The following is a 22215-nucleotide window of genomic DNA, read 5'->3' as shown; positions in this document are numbered from 1 at the left end:
GTCCGAGGCCAGCTCCCGGCAGCGGGACGTGGAAGCCAGGTCTCGGGGTGCGTGGGCCGACGCCGTCTTCCTTCCATCTGCCCTTGGCCTCTTGGCGGACTTGGGACCTAGAGCCTCTCACTTGACTCCTGGCCTAATAAATTCTGGAAACTCCTCACAATCACTAGGAAGATAAACATCAACTGGGGTCAACCGAAGGGGGTCCGAGCCACTCCAGGCAGTCAGGAAGGGAGATCAAGTTGTCTGGGGGCAGGGAGGCAGGAACTGGGGTGACTGAGGAGGGCGGGCCTTGTTCTCGCCATCATACCAGCGCCCTCAGCGCTGACTGGGCAGGTTGCAGAGGCCAGGCCTCCGGGGACATGAAGCGGGTGGTCCCTGCCCCCAACACCTGTGGGCAGCCAGCTGCATACTCAGCGAGGCACTTGGGCGGGAGGGGGAGGGGGCTTCAGAGTCCGAGGCCCGGTTCAGGGCCTCGTGGTGCCTTTTAGCGTACCGTGGGCCTTTGGGGCGGGCGGCTTATCACAGTTCCCTGTCTCTGAAGGGGGTGCTTGTCTTTATAGGGGTGCACATGGAGCTGGAGGCCAGCGCCTGGGTGAGCAGGGCTTTGCACTTGGGGTGAGGGTTCTGGGGGTCCTGAACCAGGTACATATGGAGACCCCTCTGGCAACTGCTGGGGCTGGCGAGGACGAGGCTGGGCGGTCCCGTGGGTGGCCTTGTGCAGAGATGCAGTGTGAGAGGTGGTGAGGGGACTGATGGCCCGGGGGACACCTGCGGCTGGCCAGGCCCGGTGAACTGGGCTCTGCCTGCCTCCTAGGAGCAGGTGGCACTTCTGTGCGACTGAAAAGTGCTGCACACACTGTTTTAATGCCACCTGCGCCCGCGTTAGTGGGGACACTGTCTAAAGCCCTGACCTGGAAGCAGTTTCAGAGCCCACACCCTGAAATCTGACCACGGCACAGCGGCTCCCTGTGGGTCCCTCACTGCCGGGTGCCATGCGGCTCTCGGGGCGAGGCCTGGCTCCAGGACTGGGCACCGTGTCCTTGGTTTGTCCCCAGAGGCCCTCTCTCGGGACAGCTCAGGACACTCCATGTGACCATGACGTTTCATGGGCTGTCTCTTCTCAGCCTGAAATTTCCTCTCTCCCCTGATCCCCAACCCCTCTCTTGTCTGTCTCTTCCCAGAGGGTATGAACTGCATGAACAAAGACCATGGCTGTGCCCACATCTGCCGGGAGACACCCAAAGGTGGGGTGGCCTGCGACTGCAGGCCCGGCTTTGACCTTGCCCAAAACCAGAAGGACTGCACACGTAGGTAGATGGAGGCAAATGGGTCCGACATCCCCACACGTCTCCTGTCATTGCTTTGTGGGGGGTCTGTCCAGTCCACTGGACGTGGCCCAGGGAGGGCTCTCAGCCCCTGGGGGAGGAGAAGGCAGGGCCCCTGAAGTGGTCTGGGGGCGCATGAGGGATGGGGTCATGTTTTCCCACCTGGCATCACACCACCCACACAGCCCGAGCTGGGCTGGGTCTTACATAGGGCCCTGCATGGTGGCCCTGCCGGTGTCTCCTATACCCCCATCCTCTCCCCTTGACCCCAGAGACCCACCGCCCTGAGCCCTCACTCTTCGGCGGGAATGGAGGGCAAGGCACGGGTCTACAAGCCCGGGTTCTGGCGGGCAGCCCTCGGTGGCAGGATGACATAGAGCAGGAGCGGAGCTTGGTTCTGGAGGGTCCCAGCCCAGGCTGTGACCTGATTCCAGAACCTAAGACCAGAACCCACAGTGCCCCCTGCAAGGCCCAGGTAAATGGTGCCACCCTGGGAGACCCGGATGAGTGAGGCCTCTGGCCAAGGGGCCGTTTCAGTACAGCTCGAGGTCAGCCTGCGGGGCTCGAGTGAAACGCAGCCTTTAATGGGGTCCCCCAGCTCCCCAGGAGGAGTAGGACAGTGGCCCAACACACTCAGCTAGTCCTCAAAGCCTGGCCCTCAGCTGCGTGGGGCGGTGGGAGGAGGCCTCTGCTCACTGGGCAGCTGACCCCCAGACCGCTGTAATGTTTGCCCCGGGTCTGCAGAGTGGGGGAGGCTGGTTGAACATGCCCAGTTCTGGCACAGGCAGGTGCTCCACACCAGACCCCTTCCCGATGCAGGACGTGGTGTGGAGGAGCCCAAATCCAACTCCCCAGAGGGAAGTGGCCCGTCCTGGCCACGGCGCTGGGGGCCTGAGGCTGACCAGCTCATAAGGAAATGGCCTCGCTTTCCGCCTTCATTCTGCGGAGAGGTCCGCGGCCCTTGTGGGCACCATCCTCCGTCATTGTGATTCGCTCAGGTCCTCCTCTCTCCCGTGGGTGCCCGCCACACCGCTCCCAGCTCACGCTCTCCTCCGGCAGTGCCCGAGGTCTGGGCCCCGCGTGCATTAGGCACAGTCCCTGTCTCCCAGGAGCTCGCCCTCCAGCCCCCACTCAGGGTTCAGCCATTGCTCAAGGTGAAGACGCTTCCTTCTGCCGCGGTGTGGCCCGAGAAGTGGACGAGCCCTCCTCTTCCCCGGTCTCTCCCGTGGGTCCGAGATAAACACTGCTGTCCCCAAGGGCAGGCACTCGGGGGGTGCCCCGCTCCAGCCCCGGCCTCTGGCCAGGCCTCCTGTCCCTGCACCAGAGACATGCCTTTAGCCGCGGAGAAACCTGCCGCCGCCTGGCAACCCCAGACCCAAAGCTGAGTGACCCCAGCCGTCCGGCCCTCCCGCCGGAGACCCAGCTTCCGCGGACCAAGGCCCGGGCGGCACCCGTGGCCGGAGGAAGGCACCTTCCTGCAGTGAGAGACCCGCTCTGGCCACGCCCTGAGCCGGCCGCCGGGGAGGGAGCTGCAAGCCGCGGGAGATGGCCGGGCTGACGACGCTGCCTCGCTCTGAAATTCCATCTGGACAAGTGCGACAAGGGGACACCTCACTCAGGGAGCAGCTCCTGGCGGCCGGCCTGGTCCGTGTCGGGGAAGCAGGAGCCTGGGTGTGGCTAGGACTCCCGGCCCCCCAGCAGGGAAGAGCCGAGCCCTTGCCCAGAGCGTTTGCGGGTGGAAGAAACAGCAGTCCACCCAGGCGGCCCTGGACTCTTCCGTGTGGCTACGATGGCAGGTCAGAGTCAAGTTAGCGATGACCTGGAGGTCACTGGAGGTCCAGGAAATTCTAGCTCTGGAATCGGGTTGGGAGGTGAGGCCTGGCCCAGCCTCCACGGACCAGCAGGACCACAGGGGCCGTGCACCCCTCCAGAGCCCAGGACCCACTCCAGGGCCAAGGGAGGTACTCCCCGTTCTTCTCGGTCTTCCCAGAGCTCCAGGCTCTGGTTCTCACTTCCGTGTAGGCTGTAGGCTCTCCAGGTGCCCACAAGCTCGGCCTGGGGTCCTGTGTGGAAGGAGCGAGGGGCCCTGGGCGTGGCCCTCCCTTGAGTGGCCTCAGACAGGCTGTGTCCTCACGTCCAGGGCATAGCTCACATCCTGCACCCAGAGCTGGGGAAGAACGAACCGCAGTGGCTGAGGGCCGCTCCCGGCTCCACCGCCCGCTCTGCAGCGGCCTTTCTCAGTCTGAAGAGGCATGAGGGTCTCGCCCAAGTCCAGGCTCCACGGGATCTCCCTCCCCTGGGACCCGTGCTCAGCCACCACCGCTGGAACCCTGGGCTTCCCTGCGACGCTTCCTGGGCCGGATGGAGATGGGCTGTTTCAGGGATGGGAGAGGCTGACTCGGCGCCGCCAGGCTCCTGTGGAGAAGGGGCCTGCGGACTGTGCTCGAAGCCCCAGCTGAGCCGAAGCAGGTCTGCGGGCCCGTGCAGGGTCACCCTGGAAGTGGGTCCCTCCTTCAGGTGGACCTCAGCTCCCTGCGGAAGAGCGGCCTGGCCTGCTGGGACCTCTGGACTCTACAACAGCCTCTGGGACACTGACCGGCGCCACTCTGCGTCTCCCCAGTGCCATCACTCGGGACGGCGCTCGCGGGGCAAGGGCCGGCCTGGATCGGGGCTGCAGACCTCGGCTCCTTCACCAGGACCTCGCCACCACGCGAACCCCCTGGACCAGCACTGTCATGGGTCACCCGATGGAGGTCACATACTCACACTGCCAAGCGAATTAAAAGTTTAGATAAAGTTCTGGACAAGTGGCTGAGGATCCAAGAAGATGCCCTGTCCTCGGGGCCTGGCGTGGCGGGCGACAGGCGCCTGTGGTCTGGCCGCAGAGGAAAGCAGGGGGGCAGCATGTGTCCTCTCAATAAACTTGAGTTTGTCGTCTTCCCCACAGACTGGCTCTTTTTGTTCGGCCCCTTTTCAGCTGCCCCAGGTCGCTGGAACATTCTAACATTCTGGCTGGACAATACCAGCCCCTCCGGGCCCCGGGCAGTGCGGACTGTGTCACGTGTCCAAGTCAAAGGTCATTTCAAAGTGCACCTGAGTGACTAACTGGCATACCTTCTGTCCATTTGGACATGGCCTTGGGGGGGGTGGTTAGGGCTGTGAGGGGGTGGGATTTGAGATGGCTGCTGGGATTGGAGAGAACAGGCACCCAGGGGGACACCCTCCCACACGCCCAGAGCATAAGCCGGGGAAAGAAAGCTCTCAGGAATCAAGGGAATGAGTGTCCCCTCTCCCCAGGTGCACCCCCTCCCCCACCTCAGAATAGGCCTGGACTACAGACATTTGCCCCATCGAGTCAGGCTCAGGTGTCTTTGGTGGCCCAGGATCAAATTGTCCAGCTTCTCCCTCTTTAACTCGCACTGTCTGAGTGCATCAGCTGTGTGCCCCTCTGCTCAAAGCCCAGGTCACCACGTCCCGCCCCGTGACCTCTGGGGAATGAGCAGTTCCAGCCAAGACCTCGAGGGCTGAGGGCAGGGGAGGTGGGCCCGTTCGCTGAGTGTCGCATGCCCTCTCCCTCCCCACCCTTCACCCCTTAACAGAAACCACCAACACCGAGAAACTAACCGTTCTTGTCATTCTGTTTATACACACGTCTCTGCACCCTGGGCCTAACTAGTGACCTGTAACTATGGAAACGGAGGCTGCCAGCACAGCTGTGAGGACACAGACACTGGCCCCGTGTGCGGCTGCCACCAGAAGTACGCCCTCCACTCGGACGGTCGGACGTGCATCGGTAAGTAGGCGCCTTTGCTGCCCTGGCACCCCTGCACCCCCTGCCCCCATGGGAGGCGCCGTGCGGCCCTGACGTCAGCCAGCACCCCAAGGAAGCTTAAGGGGAGCCAGGAAAAGTGTGCCCCACGCAGTGAGGGGAAGCCGCCTGTGGAGGCGCCCAGGGCACTGAGCCCCAGCACCAGGCGCCTCTGCTGGGGATCAGGCTGGGGCTCTGCGGGTCCTCCTCCTTGGGGAGCGGCCCCAGGAGGCGGTCTGCGGGGAGGAAGGTGTGTGCCCGGGCAGCAGCTCCGGTCTGAGCACAGGGTCAGCAGCCTCCCCACAGCCCGGTCTCAGAGCTGCTAAGTCCTCCTTCCGAGCTCCCCTTGGCCAGGACGCCCTGGGGTTTCTACTGCTCTCCCTTCCCCCACTCCTGGGAGCTCTAGCCAAACTCCCTCGCCCACCTCGAGAGTCCCTTCTCAGCGAACCCTCTCCCGTCACCTCCCGGCTACAGGGAGTCTCCATGGGAGTCTGGGTCACCTCCTTCCCCCTGGCCCTCAGCTCCCAGGGAAGTTGAGTGTTGTGAGTACCTCGGGCCCTGATCTCTAGGAGGCTGCTGCCCCTCTCAGAAATAAGAGGAACGTTTTTAACTGAGAAAAAGGAATGTCAGGGTTGATGTCCATCCACCTTTGTTTGTTCTCTTTCTTTCTCTTCAGTGTTGGCGAGCTTTAGAAGCCCACAAGTCCGTTTCCGTGGTTATATTTTTGTTTGTTTTTTAAAAACACCCCATTTCGTATTATCTGACTGGGAAGATATTTCTTAAGGGACTTTTAAGTAACAAAAATAGGGGGTGGCAAGCAGGCTAAGCCATGCCGCCCAGAGGTTGCTGTCCCCTGTGACTCTGGTCCCTGGTATCTGAGAGTGAGGCCGGGGCAGGGGGCGGGGGGCAGGGGGGGGGGGCCAGGGTCCCATCCTAGTCCCTGGCTGTGGTCCCAGGTGCTGCTACCGTGCGGGTCTCCCTTCCTCTGTGTGGTCCCTCCTCTCCAACAGCCGTTTTTGGTTTCATTTTATCTCATTCCTCCTGCTTTTCTGGTGATGGTCCCTGATTGCCTGTCTTGTCTGATAACTGACGTTCGTTAATTATTTTCAGAGCCAAAAGCCAAACCAAACAAAATTCAAAGCAAAACCCGGTCTCAGACCAGTGTCTCCGTTGCAGCCTGATCCCATCTAGACCCTCCTCTTGCCCTCTCTCTGCCGTCCCCCGCCCGCCCCCCACGCCCCACCCCTCCCTGTCTCGTCTTCTGGGGTCTCCCTCAGTGTTTGCCTCTGCGGTGGAGCCGCCTCTGTGGCCGCTGGACCAGCGCAAACAGCTGCCGGCCAGACACCCACCCAGGCTCGTCTAACACACCTTGTCTTTGTCCACCCGACTCATCCTTCCTTACTTTTATCTTGTAGCGTCTGCTGCATGCAACAGCCCCTGCTGGGATCTTTCTAACGTAACTTCCCTGGCCCCTCTCCCGCCCCTCCCCTTAGAGTCCTTGCCCAGACCCTGCTCCTGGCCGTGCTCCCTGCTGGCCAGGGAGCCCTCCCGCCTGCTGCTCCCTGCTCCTGAGGTTCCCCGGGAGCCAGCCCCGGGCTCTGCCCTCCTCCCACTGAGCAGAGGAATGGACCCAGCCAGCCTCGTGCCCCTCCACGGGCGCTCTTGGCGGAGCTCCTGCCCAGCGCCGCACGGGCTCTCTGCACGCCCCTAACATGACTGCCCATCTTCACAGCCCCTTGCTGAGCACCTGAGCTGTCACTCTGGTCCTCTAGAGACAAGCAGGCAACCAGTGCTGCCCCAATTGATTGATCCCCTGGTTTCAGTGTGTTCGATTGGATCCATTGCTGTGTGTGTGTGTGTGTATGTGTGTGTGTGTATGTGTGCACGCGCGCGCGTGTGTGTGCGTGTGCGTGTGTGTGTGCTTCTGTGTGTTTTGTACTTAGTTTTGCATGAGTGTTTGCACTCTCGCACACCCTGGAGATAGGCTATCTGCTGTCCAGGCGCAGCCATCACCGGACCTTGCGGCCCTGTCCCCTTGTCCTGTGCTTGCCCTGTGCCTGCCCCCAGCCCACGCCAGGCTGTCTAACTGCTGTCTGCGTGGGCTCTGCGGGGGTGCCGTCTGCTTCTGTGGCCCCCGCAGATGCATCCTGTCTGCTCTGCCCTCAGCTGCCGCCTCTGTGTGCACGTGGGCTCTGCGTCCCACCTGCGTCCCTCTGTGGTCACCCCCTTTCTTCACACCCCCTGCCCTGCCCTGCTGCCTCTTCACTCTGCCCTGAACACCACCTTGGAGGGGCCCGGGTTAGCCCCGTGGCGAGGACGCCGCGCTGGCCGCATGCGGTGGCTGTGTGCCACGCGGAGGCGGACGTGGGCGCGGGAAGTGGGCTGTCACTAACCAGCGGCTCCATCTTTGTCCCTTACTTGTGTTCTAGAGAAGGATGAGGCTGCAACTGAGCGCTCTCAGTTCAATGCCACGTCAGTAGCTGATGTGGACAAGCGGGTGAAACGGCGGCTCCTCATGGGTAACACTTTTCTTCCACTTCCTTTGTTGTCCTTGCACCTTTGCACGTATGCACGTGTGTGGTATGTGCTAGCGTGCGGGGGTCTGCGTGGTGCTGGCGTGTCGGGCTGTGAGTGCGTGTGCAGGCCTGTGGGGTGTGTGTGTGGGGGCTGTCCGTCTGTGTGGTGTGCCCACATGCGTGGGGTCACGCGTGCCATGTGTGAGTGTGGGGGGCTCCACTCCAGATATGAACTCACCTTTTCCTTTTTAAAGTTTTTGCCCTTCATCAAACACGTGTATCTGTTTGTGTGTTTGTAGCGGAGACCCCAGAGCCCACGTCAGGTGGCCTCTGCGTGTGCGGAGTCGTGTGCGGTAACCCCTCCGCGTGCGGTCAATGCCGGTTGGCAGTGAGGGTCCCGGGACCAGCACCGCGCGCAGGCGCAGGTGTAGAGGAGGGCGTGTGTGTAGGACACGCTTGCGGGCGGCCTGGCGGTCCTCACCCTCCCCTCCTCAGGAGAGAAGCCACATTGGGAAAAGGCCACATCTAGGGTCAGGGCTGGGGGACTGTAGGGGCGTCCCGCCCACCCTGCTCACTGTATACTTGGGAGATCTGCCACCGGGGAGGGGAGGACTGGGTGAGGTCATCTACAGGCCTCACTCAGCTCCGCCTGGCCCCAACCGCCCCCCCCCCCCCCCCCGACTTGGTGAATAGCCCCACCTGCTGGGCTTGCTGGGCTGCCAGCCTTGGCCCCCTCCTCCATGGGAACCCCTCGGGCACCTGCTTGCGTGGGGAGTCCACACAGTATCCGCTTCACTCTGAGCACTGCTCCTGGGCTGGATCCAGACTCCAGGTGGCGCCCTGGACACTGCGCCCCTCAGGGCAGTGTCGGGGAAGGGAGGAGGAGAAGGTGATTGCCCCCCACTAAGCCCAGCCCCCACGGAAGGGAAGTCGAAGGGAAGTCGGCCTCCTTCCTTCATCCTGCTGCTCCGGCGGTTCTGACCGGTTCTGGCCCGGCGGCGCCCACTGCCTGGGCCTCGGGAGCGCAGCTGCAGGTTCCCTGGGCGGCCACAGCCTTCCCGGTGGCACTGAGAGGTCACACCAGCCCTGGGGACTGTAGGGGCATCCCATACAAGTGCGCTTCCATGTCTCAGGTGAGGAAACAGGCTCCCTGGGCGCCCTGGCCGCCCACGGTCGCACTACCTGAGCTTAGCCCGGAGCGCTGGCATCGGGTCATCCTGATTGTCACGGGACCATGGGGTCAGGGGCTGGGGAGGTCACCCGGTCTCTCGTCCTGTGGACCTCCAGGAGCCCAGGTGCCCGGGGAGCGGGGAGGTCTGAGTGGGCCCCGGGAGGGAGGCGCCCCGTGTGCTGGGAGTGGTGCTCTGAGAAGCAGAGGAGCGCATGGGCTGGCTGGGGGTGCTCTGCGAACCCTGAAGCCCGTGGCAGGAAGCCCCGCTTCTCCGACGGGAACACTGAGGCCGGCAGGGCCCGGGACTCACTCCGGGCACAGGCAGGTGGCTTAGCTCAGGCGGAAGCCGCGCTCTGCAGGCTCTCTGGACGGCGCTGTCGTGTTGACTTGGGCCACCTGGGTGGCCTGGGAAGGCGGGGAAGGGCTGAGGCCCTCTGAGCAGTCAGGTCCCGTGCCCTCCGGGAAGGTGTGAGTCAGCACTGGGGACTTTCTGGAAACGTGCCTAGACGTGAACGGTGGGAACCTAAGAGTTGCCGGTGCTCTGAGGCCCAAGAGGGCCCAGGCCCCTCAGCCTCCTGGGGAGAGGCAGGCACAGCTGCGGAGGCCAGAGCCCGGAGCAGGGACCAGCGAGGGTGGCGGCAGAGGGCGGAGTGAGTGGGCATCCCGGGGGGATGGGGGGGGGCGGGCAGTGGCGAGGTCTCTGCTCTCGCTCTTCCTGATGAGCGCGGTGGGCAATGGCCCCGAGCCGCCCTGCAGATGAGGAGGGCACTAGGGCACAGCCAGCCACCTCACCCGGGTTTGGGAAGCCGGTGTCGGGAGGGGGGTGAAGGGAATGGGTGCTGACCGGCCCCCACATTCCCATCTCTCTGATATAGAACCCCTCCCATCCCTTAGAGCCTCTCCTGTCCTCAGGCGGAGCCCTCCCTCCTCTGGTCTTCCGACAGCACTGACCCCGGGGCTGAGGCCCACAGCCCAGGCCCCACGCCGTAGGGAGCCACCCTCAGAGGCCCCGAGGCACCTTGAGCCGCTAGACCTCCCAGGAGCCCCTAACCCTAATCCTCCACGCCGTCTCCTCTGAGAGCAGCCGGCGCGGCACAGGCTTAGGAGCTTGGGACTTCGGCCTTCACTAGGAGTCCCCAGGGAGACCGGGCTGCTCCGCGGCTGTGTTAACAGAGGCAAGGGATGAAGGATGAAGGAGGTGACCATCCCCATTCTGCCCAGTGCTGCTCAGAGGACACCTGGGCATCATGCTGAGAGCCCGCCCGGCATGGGCAGAGCAGCTGAGACTCGAGGGAATCAGGGCCACGGCCCAGGGTCGGGGCCCGGGCACTGCCGTCCAGTGGCTCCTCCCACTGGTGGGTCCTGGGAGGGGATGGGGAGGAAGAGCAGAGGGGAGAGGCGCTTGCTCTGAGGCCCAGGAGCAGATGAGGAAGGCGAGAGAGGAATTCACGGCAAGGTCAGGCCCGGGCCGCCACTGGCCAGCTCCTCCTGGGAGGACAGTGAGCAGCTGTGGCGAGAAGGCAGGGCCGGGTGCCCCATGGTCTCATGTGAGCAGTGCCACGGTGGACGCGTACAAGGCTCTGCCAGAGTGGGCACGTGTGCCAAAGTCGCCAGCGGCTTTCCTTGGCTGCAGCCCCTCCCCCATCAGAGCACGCAGCACTGCGTCTGCCCCCCCCCCCCCCCAGCTTCCATCCCCACGTCTTTCTCCAGCCCCCCTCTTCCACTGGTAAGGACCCGTGTGGCCTCCTTGGGCCACCCAGACCATCCACCGTATCCCCCCTCTCCAGGGCTCTCGTTTGAAGCCCCATCTGCTGAGGCCTTTCGCCAGAGTGCACAGGGGTTAGGACGTGGGTCCCACTTGAGCTGGAGGAACCTCCCGGTGGTGTGACTGCTGTGCTTCTCCCAGCTCCTGGCTCCCCGTCCCCACTGGTACCATTTTCTGCAGCCGCGTCTCCAGGACCCCTGGGTCTCCTGATTTCACCAACCGTGTCCCAGGCCACCTCCCCCACACACATGCAGTCACCTCCCAGGAGGGTGTCCTTCGGGCCCTGCGCGCACAGCCTGCCCCAGGCTTCCTGCCTCAGGGGTCATGCCACCCACCACTCTACCCAGGTGCCATCTTGGACGATTCTGCCTAGCAGAGGCTCATCCTGGCCTAAACAGACCTTCGCCCAGCCCCACTGCTCGCCCCTCCTCCACCAGCACCCTGTTTTGTCACAAGCCTGGACCCCCTTCCCCTGGGATGGGGCAGAGGCCAAGCCTGTGCCCGCTCTGATGGCCCCGCGGGCACCCCACAGAGGGGCACTGACAGGCTTCCTAGAGAAGGTGCGGGGCGGGGGGGCAGGGCCTCACTGCTGACCCTTTGCACAGGCAGGTGTCCTGCTGGGAGAGAGGCCTAGCAGTGGACGGGGTCAGGCAGAGCAGAGGCAAGGGAGCTGGTGACAGAGGACAGCTGCCTGGGCCAGGCACTCAGCAGGGGCCCTGCCAGAGGGGAAGGCTGTGGACTCTGGGGCCTGGGCAGCACCTGTCCTCCAGCCGCGGCCTCCCTGCCCACAGGCCTGAGCTCCCGGCTCCGGGCTCTCACTCAGGAAGAGCCCGTGGTCACACTTCAGCCCTGTTGCTGATCGCTGGTCAGCTGGGCCCCCCGCTGAGGCCTGAGTTTAGTCGCACGCACGCATACATATGCATGCACACACACATGCACGTACGCGCGCGCACACACGTGCAGGCACACACGTGCACGCACACTACGGGCTGGGTCGTGGTGACAGCTGTGTGGAGAGGGGTGGAGGCAGTGTGCCAGGCAGAGTGTGTTAGAGAAAAGAAGGGGGGACAGGGACACCAGTCACCTCACATCTCTGAGCCTCAGTCTTCTGTTTGCAAAAGGGTCTACAGTGTCTACTCTGCAGCAGCCTGGGTGAGACCCTTGCTGGGCGGCCGGCCGGCCGTGTGCACGGCACAGATAGGTGTGTGATCACATGTCCGTGTTTCCGCACTGCGAGGGCACCATCAGTGTGGCTGACGTGGACATGAGGCTCAGAGAGGCGACCTTCCTGGGGCTGCGTCTCCTCACAAGCCGCCCGAGCTGGGACCCTGCCCGTAGTGTGATTACACATTGCTCTGCACCATTCCTGCCGGAAGGTAGAGGGCGCTCTGACCGTCCCTACCAGGAAAGTAGAGGGAGGAGAGGGCGCTCTGCACCATTCCTGCAGGAAGGTAGAGGGCGCTCTGACTGTCCCTACCAGGAAGGAGAGGGCAAGCTGCCGTGAGCGTGGGGGACGAAGGCCTGGAAGACTGAGATGGGCCTGGTGTGAGTGACCCACCATCACGAGGAGCTGTGGGAAGGGGTGGTCAGCACCCAAGAATAGCCCACAGGACCCCAAGCCCCTGGCTTAAAACGTGAAGTTTAGGCACCAACCATTGGGCAACTCGGGAGACTAAAGGTGTGCACAGGGCAGGGGAGAAGCCTGCATGGGGGTCCAGAGAGTGGGTGGTCGCTCAGACTGACCTCACCCCCTCTGGGCCTCTATCCATCCCGTGGGCAGGAGGCCAGCAGGTTCTGGAAGCCCCTTCCGCTCTGGAGGGCCAAGATTCCGTGTCCTCCTGGGACCTCCAGAGACAGGGCGGGCCTCCGAGACCCTTGGAGTCTGCCTTGCCAGGTCCCGTCTCAGGATCACATGTCCACGCCCCATGCCCATGCCACACCCACCTCCACCACCATGGAGGCCTGGTCCGCACCCTGCTATCATTGGGTAAGGCCACCAGCTGGGCCCCCGCTCCAGCTCCTGCTGCAGCACCCACCCCCACAGTGTGCCCGCCCTCCAGGCCTGAGCCTTAGTCCCCTGCACCTGGGCAGGCACGGGCTCTGTCCCCTCCAGAGCGGGGCTCCACGGGAAAGGCTGCACGGGCACTGTGGTGAGCGAGGGCTCTTTGATTTGGGGGTGGAGTGGGAGGTGGGCTTGCCCTCTGGTGGTAACCCCAGGCGAGGAAACTAGCATTTGTTGAGCAACTACTACAGGCCAGGACCTGGGCGGGCAGGCTAAGCTGGGGGTTTGTGTGACCCTCACTTGGGCCCTGCAAGGGAAAGCTTGTCCTCATCCGCCAGGTGAGGGTGCTGAGGCCCAGCCCCAGGGGTGACCTCCCTGGGCCAGTCAGTGAGTGACAGAGCCAAGGCAGCGCCCCCGTCGGTGGTCTGGCGGGGAGACAGGGCCGGAGAGGGCCATGTGCCGGTCAGGACTTGGCCTGTGCTCACCAGAGGCCAGCCGCTGTGAGTCCGGGAAAGGCAGCGACCGTGTGGTCTTTGAGCTGCACCCTAAAACGCTAGCAGGCAGGAGGCCTCCCCAACCTTGGGCCAGCGCACAGCAGCGAGCTCCCCGAGCTGGCCACGCCCTGCGGAGGGCTCGGGGTTGTGGAGACACTGAAAGGCAGGCCAGGGCCAGGACGCTCGCCTCTCTGCGGTAGGGACAGCTCGTCCCATCATGGTGGGCTTCGGCCTTGAGAAGACGGCTTGGCGGCCTCTGCTCAGGCAGCCCCCACGGTTACCCCGCAGAGCCCCGATGCACCCCCCCACGCACACCGGAGGCAGAGGCCACCCCGCAGAGCCCCGATGCACACCCCCACGCACACCGGAGGCAAAGGCCACCCCGCAGAGCCCCGATGCACACCCCCACGCACACCGGAGGCAGAGGCCACCCCTCAGAGCCCCGATGCACACCCCCACGCACCAGAGGCAAAGGCCACCCCGCAGAGCCCCGATGCACACCCCCACGCACACCGGAGGCAGAAGCCACCCCTCAGAGCCCCGATGCACACCCCCACGCACACCGGAGGCAGAAGCCACCCCTCAGAGCCCCGATGCACACCCCCACGCACACCGGAGGCAGAAGCCACCCCTCAGAGCCCCGATGCACACCCCCACGCACACCGGAGGCAGAAGCCACCCCGCAGAGCCCCGATGCACACCCCCACGCACCAGAGGCAAAGGCCACCCCACAGAGCCCCGATGCACACCCCCACGCACACCGGAGGCAAAGGCCACCCTGCAGAGCCCCGATGCACACCCCCACGCACACCGGAGGCAAAGGCCACCCCGCAGAGGCCAGATGCACACCCCCACGCACCGGAGGCAAAGGCCACCCCGCAGAGCCCAGATGCACACCCCCACGCACACCGGAGGCAAAGGCCACCCCGCAGAGCCCCGATGCACACCCCCACGCACACCGGAGGCAGAGGCCACCCCTCAGAGCCCCGATGCACACCCCCACGCACCAGAGGTAAAGGCCACCCCGCAGAGCCCAGATGCACACCCCCACGCACCGGAGGCAAAGGCCACCCCGCAGAGCCCAGATGCACACCCCCACGCACGCCGGAGGCAGAAGCCACCCCGCAGAGCCCCGATGCACACCCCCACGCACGCCGGAGGCAGAAGCCACCCCACAGAGCCCCGATGCACACCCCCACGCACCGGAGGCAAAGGCCACCCCGCAGAGCCCCGATGCACACCCCCACGCACACCGGAGGCAAAGGCCACCCCGCAGAGCCCCGATGCACACCCCCACGCACCGGAGGCAAAGGCCACCCCGCAGAGCCCCGATGCACACCCCCACGCACACCGGAGGCAAAGGCCACCCCGCAGAGCCCAGATGCATACCCCCACGCACCGGAGGCAAAGGCCACCCCGCAGAGCCCCGATGCACCCCCCCACGCACCGGAGGCAAAGGCCACCCCGCAGAGCCCAGATGCACAGCCCCACGCACACCGGAGGCAAAGGCCACCCCGCAGAGCCCCGATGCACAGCCCCACACACACCAGAGGCAAAGGCCACCCCGCAGAGCCCCGATGCACACCCCTACGCACCGGAGGCAAAGGCCACCCCACAGAGCCCAGATGCACAGCCCCACGCACAACCAGAGGAAAAGGCCACCCCGCAGAGCCCCGATGCACAGCCCCACGCACACCGGAGGCAAAGGCCACCCCGCAGAGCCCAGATGCACCCCCCCACGCACAACCAGAGGCAAAGGCCACCCCGCAGAGCCCCGATGCACCCCCCCACGCACAACCAGAGGCAAAGGCCACCCCGCAGAGCCCAGATGCACCCCCCCACGCACCGGAGGCAAAGGCCACCCCGCAGAGCCCAGATGCACCCCCCCACGCACCAGAGGCAAAGGCCACCCCGCAGAGCCCAGATGCACCCCCCCACACGCACACAGGAGGCAGAGGCCACCCCGCAGAGCACAGATGCACACCCCCACACGCACACCGGAGGCAGAGGCCACCCCGCAGAGCACAGATGCACCCCCCCACACGCACACCGGAGGCAGAGGCCACCCCGCAGAGCCCAGATGCACCCCCCCACACGCACACCGGAGGCAGAGGCCACCCCGCAGAGCACAGATGCACCCCCCCCCACACGCACACAGGAGGCAGAGGCCACCCCGCAGAGGCCAGATGCACACCCCCACCCACAGGAGGCAAAGTCGGCTTCCTCCTCTCCCTGCACAGCCCCCATCACAAGTTGAAGGTCAAAGGCAAGGCACCGTGAACTTGGTCTAAGTAGTGTCAGGGACTCCTGGCAACTGGGGTACACATTCACTTAGTCACCACTCCCACACTCATCCCAGACTCCTTGCCAAGGCCCAGAGGCAGCTGGCAGGAGTCAGGTGCCACAGACGGCTGGGCAGACTGAAGGAACTGGGGGCCTTGGGAAGGACCCCAGGCCAGGCGCCCAGGGGAAGCTGAGGCAGGCAGGCAGGGCATCCCGGTCATAAAAGAATGAGGAGCCCATTGGCTCTTTGCTTCCCAGCAGCCAAGAAAAGAGGGAGGCTTGGGCGGGCACAGTTCCCACAAGATCAAAGCCGCCGGATGCTCGGAAGAAACCCAGATGGGAAGGCTCCGAGGCCCGGGAGCCAGGCTCCTCGTGTGCGGGCCACCTGCGCCCCGGCGACCTGGCTCTGCCGGCCCCTCCTGCGGGCCTGGGGAGGATCACTCGCACCACACGACAGGTTCTGTGACCTCAGTTATGCCACAGCCACTCCAGCTCCTTTGAATTTGCAAAAGAGGAAAAAAAGCCCTAGACAAGCTTCAAGTGGACAAAAACCAGACGCCCGTGGCCTCTTGTTCAGTGAGAACAGATGTTGGGCCCAGCCTCATTGCGGTGATGGATGGTGCGCGCTCTGCAAACCTCCCTCGGGGCTCCAGGGCCACAGGCCAGGGTGCTGGGGTGCATGTGGGAGCCCCAGCCAGCGTCAGCCTGCGCTCGGGGCCTGGGCCAGGCCGGGCCAGGCTTGAGGAATCTGACCGGGTGTTAAAGACCAGCCAGGCCCATAGGCACTGGCCCCCAGGAGTAGGGGGGCCCTGTTGGCAGTACCTTTACCCAAGCCCAGCCCTCTGCAGTTTGCAAACATCGCCCCGTCCACCATCATCACGATGGGTGTTCACCAGCAACCCCCGGAAATGATGCCATTCTCCCATTTTACAGATGGGGAACGTGAGGCTCAGCGAAGCCCCACAGCTGGAGGGTCTCAGAGCCGGACTGGAACTCAGGTCTCCTGTCTCAGGAGACTCCCCCTGGGTGGGGAGAGGAGGTGGCTTCTGTCCGAGGAGACTGAGCAGCTCTCTCTCTCTTTCCCTCCCCAGAGACGTGTGCCGTCAACAATGGAGGCTGCGACCGGACGTGCAAGGACACGGCCACAGGCGTGCGGTGCAGCTGCCCCGTGGGATTCACCCTGCAGCCCGACGGGAAGACGTGCAAAGGTCAGCCCGGAGCCGTGAGCAGGGCCTGCGATGCCAGCCGGTGGGGTGGGCATGGGACCAGGAAGCTGAGCTGTCGCCTGCATGTCTGGGGGAGGGGCTGAGCAGAGGGAGGCTCAGCACCCGCACCCCCACAGCGTCCCAGGGAACGCTGGCTCCGCCGCACACCTCCAGGTTCCTGGGCACAAAAACAGGGTCCTCCTATCAAAGAACTGGACTGCACGTTGGGTGACAGGTGCCTTCCTTCCTGGATTCGTGTGGTTCCCCAAGGGGGCGGGTGCCGCGTGTCCTCACCCCCACAGCTGTGACAGCGTGGCGCAGGGCGGCGCGGGGAGCAGGGTCTGCTCCTCCCCGGGTGGGATTGTCTGCGAGTCCCCATTAGAAAAATTAGGGCTCTGTGTCCTGGTCACTGGAGGAGTGAAGTTGGGGGTGCATCTCAGCTGAAGGACCTGTCCGCGGCTGGAACAGGAGGAGCCGGAGTCTGAGGACCCTGAGCCGGGAGGCATGCGGCCCCTGCTCAGCCCCACCGCCCTGGAGGCAGGAAATGCTGGCTCCCTTGTGTCCCAGACGGGTTTTCTGGGCCCCTCCTGCGTGCAGGAGCTGGGAGACGGTTGATGAAATAGTCCGTTCCTGAGGTCTTCTGTTGAGCGCAGAAGACAGATGTTCATGTTTTACAATCACGGGGATCAGTGTGAACCAGCCTGCTCGGGGCTGGACCGAGAAGTCCAGCTTGGCGGGAACTGGAGGCCAGGCGGAGGGGCCGGGCCTGGGCGTGAGCAGGCAGAGGGCCAGGGAGAGGCGTGGTCGGGGCAGCACCTCCAGGGGCATGGGGCTGCCCGGGGCCTGGGCTTCCAGGTGCCAGAGGCAGAGAGTGCCCAGGTCTGGGGAGCGGGGGAGGCCAGATGGTGCAGGGCCTGTGTGCCGGGGAAGGGGTTGGCCCTTCATCCTTCAAGCCTTGGTGAGGCCCCAAAGCTACTGGGCAGGGGCAGCCGCGGCCAGGTGTTCCCTGGGGGAGGGTCCCTGGTCGTTGCTGGTCTCTGGGCAGGTCCAGAAGGGCAGTGAGGCAGCTGCCATCGTCACCCAGGCTCCGGGGACTGGCTTGGGCCCGGGGGCCGTGAGGTGAAGGGTGGTCTGGATGCTGTCTGATGCATTAGGACTCAGCGGTCAGGGACTAGTCTAGAACGCAGGACAAGAACGTCCTGACATCTTCATGGCAGGGACCTGGGAACCCAACGTTGACCCCAGACCCCAGGGTTTGGTGCTCTAGAGCCTCGGCTCCCAGCCGAGTCCCGGGGCGCACAGCCTGGCCCTGGCCCTGGGCCTCCGCTCCTCAGTCCGCGTGCACATCCTGGGCTTGGCCGGGCCCAGAGGGCATGTCAGAGGACCGGCCTCAAAGGGGCCGTGTCTTCCGGAACCAGAAAGGTCATTGTCAAGCAAATGGCCGGAGGTCAGGTAGCAGAGGTTTCAGGAAACCCAGAGGGACCGCAGGGCAGGTGGAGGCCGGCGTGGGAAAGGGGGTTCTAGAGGACTTGCCCCAGGCCCTCGCTTTGTTTCAGGAGTGTAGACAGTGCCCGGGGCCGGGCTCAAGACTGCACCCACTTGACCTTGGGAAGGGTGTCCTGCTAGCTGGTCCTTCCGAGAGGAGGGGGTCCGGGGCCTCAACTACTTGAGCGTGAGCCCAGGTTTCCTCAGGCACCAGCCACTCCTCCAGCACCTTCCAGAACAGAGAACCCCACCCACCGCCGGTTCCTCTCCTCTCTCCCCTGCCTCTGCCCCTCCAGCCCAGCCCACTCCCAGCTCCTCCCTCTGCTCCCACCCGAGAGCCCTCACCCGCACGCCTCTGGGTGGCCAGGCTGCGTCCTCCCCCTCCCCCACACAGTACTGACCCTTGAACATGGATGCATTTGAATGTTCCAGCAGATGGCTCAAGACCCCACCCTCCTCTCAGCCCCCCTAACTCCCTCGTTTCCTCCTCATTCATCCATCCAGTGAGCACCCCTGGGCAGTCACTGTGCCAGCCTGTGCCAGGCCCTGGGCTCCCAACAGGGGCCTCATACTGATCCCCCGACCCCTGTGCTTGAGGCCCTTCCATACCCCGAGGGCAGGCCCAGTGACAGGGCAGCTAACGGAGAGGAGGGCGGAGAAGGCTTCCGGGGGCATGTTCCAGGGGCAGGCTGGGTCGGGGCTGCCCAGACAGGAGCCAGGGGCAGAGAGAGCAGGCAAGAGGGCCGGGCATTTCCTCTGGGACAGCGGAGGCCGCAGGAGACCCGTGGACAGGAGGGGGCTCTGGCCGCCTGGCGAGGGCTGGGGGAGCACAGTGGAGAAGGAGGAGAGTCCAGAGGGGCAGGAAGTGGGAAGAGGAGCTGCCCCCCCCCCCCCCCCCTGCCCCGCCAGATGCACCGCGTCAGAATGAAGGTAGAGGAGCCATCTGTGTCCGGGCTGCAGCTGGGGGCTGCTTCCCAGGCGGGGACCCCGCAGCCTGCTGCACCGGCCTGGCCCGAGCAAACATGCCTCCTGCCGCCTGTCTGGTTGCTATGACAGCCCTTAGCCAACAGGTCCAGATGGGGAGGCATGGCCCCGGGTTCCAGAGGCCTGAGGCGTTCCTGAAGAGGCAGTCCCACGTGCAGGGCCAGTCTCACCAGTGACACTGGGACCTGAGGCCCAGGGAGGTGCCTTTCCCTGCCCGGATCACACAGCTGGGGCAGGGCTGAGGTGGGCCTTCGCTCTGCGAGAAGCTTCTAGTTAGAGATCCCCGTCTTCCCACAATCCCCAGGGGAGGGGACAGTGGCGATGCCTGGGCAGGCCTCGCTGACTTCTCGCCTGCCTTCTCTGGAGGCTGCGGGAAAAGAAGCGAGAGCAACATGGCGAGGGGCGGGACGGGACCAGTGTCCTGCGTGGGACTCAGGCACCTGGGGCAGAGTGACCTTGATCGCAGGGAGGTGCCTGTGGCACAGGACAGGGGCGTGCGGCCTCGGCTCAGGTCAGGCCCAGTGGGCGCTGCAACCTGAGTGGGCAGCCCTGCTGAGAGGCCAGAGGCCAGAGGCCCACGCGGAGCGTCCTTTCTGTCCTGCTCCCTGTGCCCTGTCCTGGAAGCCAGCTCTTCTGTTCCTAACTGCGGGGCCTGTCTGGAGGGGTGACCGGCGTGGGGGCTGAGGGCCGGCCCAAAGGGAACACCTCAGAGGCAGGGTCTCTGACCACCGTCTGCCAGCTGGCCAGAGCCTGGAGCAGAGCTCGCACGGGCCCGGAGCTCAGGCCGCGTCAGCCCCAGGCCGCGTGGGAGGGAGAGGCTGCCATCGCCGCAGGTGCCCGCAGGGGCCTCCGCAGGACGCTCGGCCTGGGGCTGGGCGGGGAGGCGTGGGGGCGGGCAGGGATCTTCGGGGTGCAGCCACACGCGTCAGGTGCTGAGTGAAGAACGGCTCAGATCAGCAGGCAGGCACCGGGGTGGGGCCGCAGGAAGAGGCAGACTGAGCGTCAGTCCCAGGACCACAGCTGCGCTGCCGCCCGCAGCGCCTCCACCAGCGGGCGCTACGAGTCCACTGAGCGCTGACCGATGTCCCTCTCTTACCCCTGAGGTGCCTCTGATCCTGGTCTCACAGACCGAGCGTCAGGGTCACAGCCGTCGGAAGGCAGCTGCCTGCCCAGGCCTCACTGCCCCGCGCTGCCTCCCTCGGGGTGGTGAGAGGACGCAGGGCCCTCGGCCTCCCGTTGTCTTGCCCAACAGCACACGATGGCCACGTCCAGGGGGAAGTGGTGTACCCATCCTCCTGACCCCACTGCTGAGCTGGGACCCCCGTCCCTATGCTCAGTGGGGAAACTGAGGCCAGCCTGGGCAGTGGGCACAGGCAGGGCAGGGCAGGGCGGTGCTGGGCCGTCATCCCCGCTCGCAGCCCCTTCTCCTTGCCCCGCGCTTGGCTCCACAGACATCAACGAGTGCCTGGCCAACAACGGGGGCTGCGACCACTCCTGCCGCAACACCGTGGGCAGCTTCGAGTGCGGCTGCCGCAAGGGCTACAAGCTGCTGACCGACGAGCGGACGTGCCAAGGTGAGCCTTCCTGGCGCCGGGACATGCCGTCCGCCCGGCCCCTTCCGCTCCCGGCCGTCCGGCTCTGGGAGAAACAGGTGGTGTTGGGTTCCCTAGCATGTGCTCCTGCCCTCCCCGCCTCCCTGTCCTCTATGACTCCAAGGCCCAGGGAGAGAGCAGCAGGTGTCCCAGGGGCACAGCCAGTGGTAGCAGATCATCAGCTGTGTCCCCTCCCTGCCTCCCCTGGCCTCGGCGGTGGAGTGCTGCCACCTGGTGGAAGCAACAGCACATGGCAGGTGCTCTCCGAGGTCCTTTTATAGGGTCCTGGCACCTGCTAGGCGCAGGGTAATGGGAGGAGAAATCTAGGCAGAAGCCAAGAATCAGAGCCCAGGATAAGTCCAGCGGACATCCCGGTTCAGCAGGAGCCCAGGGCGTGCGCAGTGGAGGGGGGTCGGTCGGAGGGCGTCCTGAGAGGGGACGTGGTGAAATGCTTGAAAAAGAGGCATTTCCCAGGGGGAGGCAGGGAGGTGAACCCACCCAGGAAGTGGCACTGCTGGGCTGAGGGAGCTTGGGGACCACAGAGGGAGCTCTGTGGGGCTGGATGAGGCCACTGAGAATACAGGGGTGCCCTGGGGGCAGCTTCGGGAGGGGATGCTGAGGGCCGGGCCAGGGAAGCCTGGGTGGCAGGGCGTGGCCAGTCCCATCACGATTTCTGTTACAGTCTAGTCCAGGGGTCCTCACACTTTTTAAACGGGGGGCCAGGTCACTGTCCCTCAGACCATTGGAGGGCCGGACTACAGTTTAAAAAAAAACTATGAACAAATTCCTATGCACACTGCACATATCTTATTTTGAAGTAAAAAACAAAACGGCAAAAACACCCGCATGTGGCCCGCGGGCCGTAGTCTGAGGACGCCTGGTAGTCATTCCGTGTCCACAGGGTTCCAGTAGCTGCAGCCACGCGTGGCCGAATCTGCCTGTGGGGCTTGCAGCTTCTCTCTGTTACTGCCGCTCAGAGCCCGGCTCCGGGGCAGCTCGAGGCCCTGAGGGGTGAGGGAGGGCCCAGGGCCAGCCCATCCAGCGGCTCAGCACACCCCAGGGCCGGGCTTCCTCTCAGGGCACAAGGGTGTGCTGGAGCTCAGCATCTGTCCAGGCCCCAGCCAAGGCCCCTGCACTCGCCTTTGTTTCTCCCTCTGCCCTGTGGGGGGCTGAAGGGGCCCTTGACTGCATCCCAGCTGCCCTGTGAGAGAGGCGGGCAGCTGCCAAGGCGGAGGAAGAGGAGGCGACCACGTGTCTGCTTCTGGTCTCTGGCCGTGTCTTCTCCAGCCTCTTCCAGACTCATCCCTAAGGCCTGGGCCCCGCCCCTGCCCCAGCACCACCCTGGGCTCCCCAGCTCCGGCAGGGAGGGGTCTGAGTGCTTTTGCTTGGCACTCAGGGCCCTGGGGATGGGGACCCCAGACACCTCCCCAGTCCCCTTGAGCGCCTCACAATCCCCTGGGCGCCCTGTGCTGCCACCTCCCACCTTTGCCTGCAGCACCCTTCCCCCACCCGAACTTCATTGCAAACTAGTCCGGAGGCCACAGCATCAGCTCTCCTGACCCCCACCCAGAGGGATCACAGCCTC

At 64.8% G+C, this 22215-nt stretch overlaps 1 protein-coding gene across 2 annotated transcripts in view; it reads left to right on the top strand.

Annotated features, from left to right (window-relative positions):
- Window positions 1–22215, top strand: part of SCUBE1 (signal peptide, CUB domain and EGF like domain containing 1) — a 99259-nt gene that overhangs the window by 55373 nt on the left and 21671 nt on the right. The window contains exons 5-9 of one of the 2 annotated variants that reach the window (XM_054719616.1): window positions 1182–1307; window positions 5002–5118; window positions 7563–7652; window positions 16456–16572; window positions 20490–20612. In XM_054719616.1, coding sequence (XP_054575591.1) covers window positions 1182–1307; window positions 5002–5118; window positions 7563–7652; window positions 16456–16572; window positions 20490–20612 — 573 coding nt within the window. The remainder of the gene's footprint in view (window positions 1–1181; window positions 1308–5001; window positions 5119–7562; window positions 7653–16455; window positions 16573–20489; window positions 20613–22215) is intronic. The other variant, XM_054719617.1, reaches the window with a different exon arrangement.

Source organism: Eptesicus fuscus, chromosome 7, assembly GCF_027574615.1.
Source record: "Eptesicus fuscus isolate TK198812 chromosome 7, DD_ASM_mEF_20220401, whole genome shotgun sequence".
In the NCBI taxonomy this organism is placed as follows: Eukaryota; Metazoa; Chordata; class Mammalia; order Chiroptera; family Vespertilionidae; genus Eptesicus; species Eptesicus fuscus.
The sequence above is the reverse complement of the archived record's forward strand: the minus strand, read 5'-3'. Positions and strand labels throughout refer to the sequence as shown.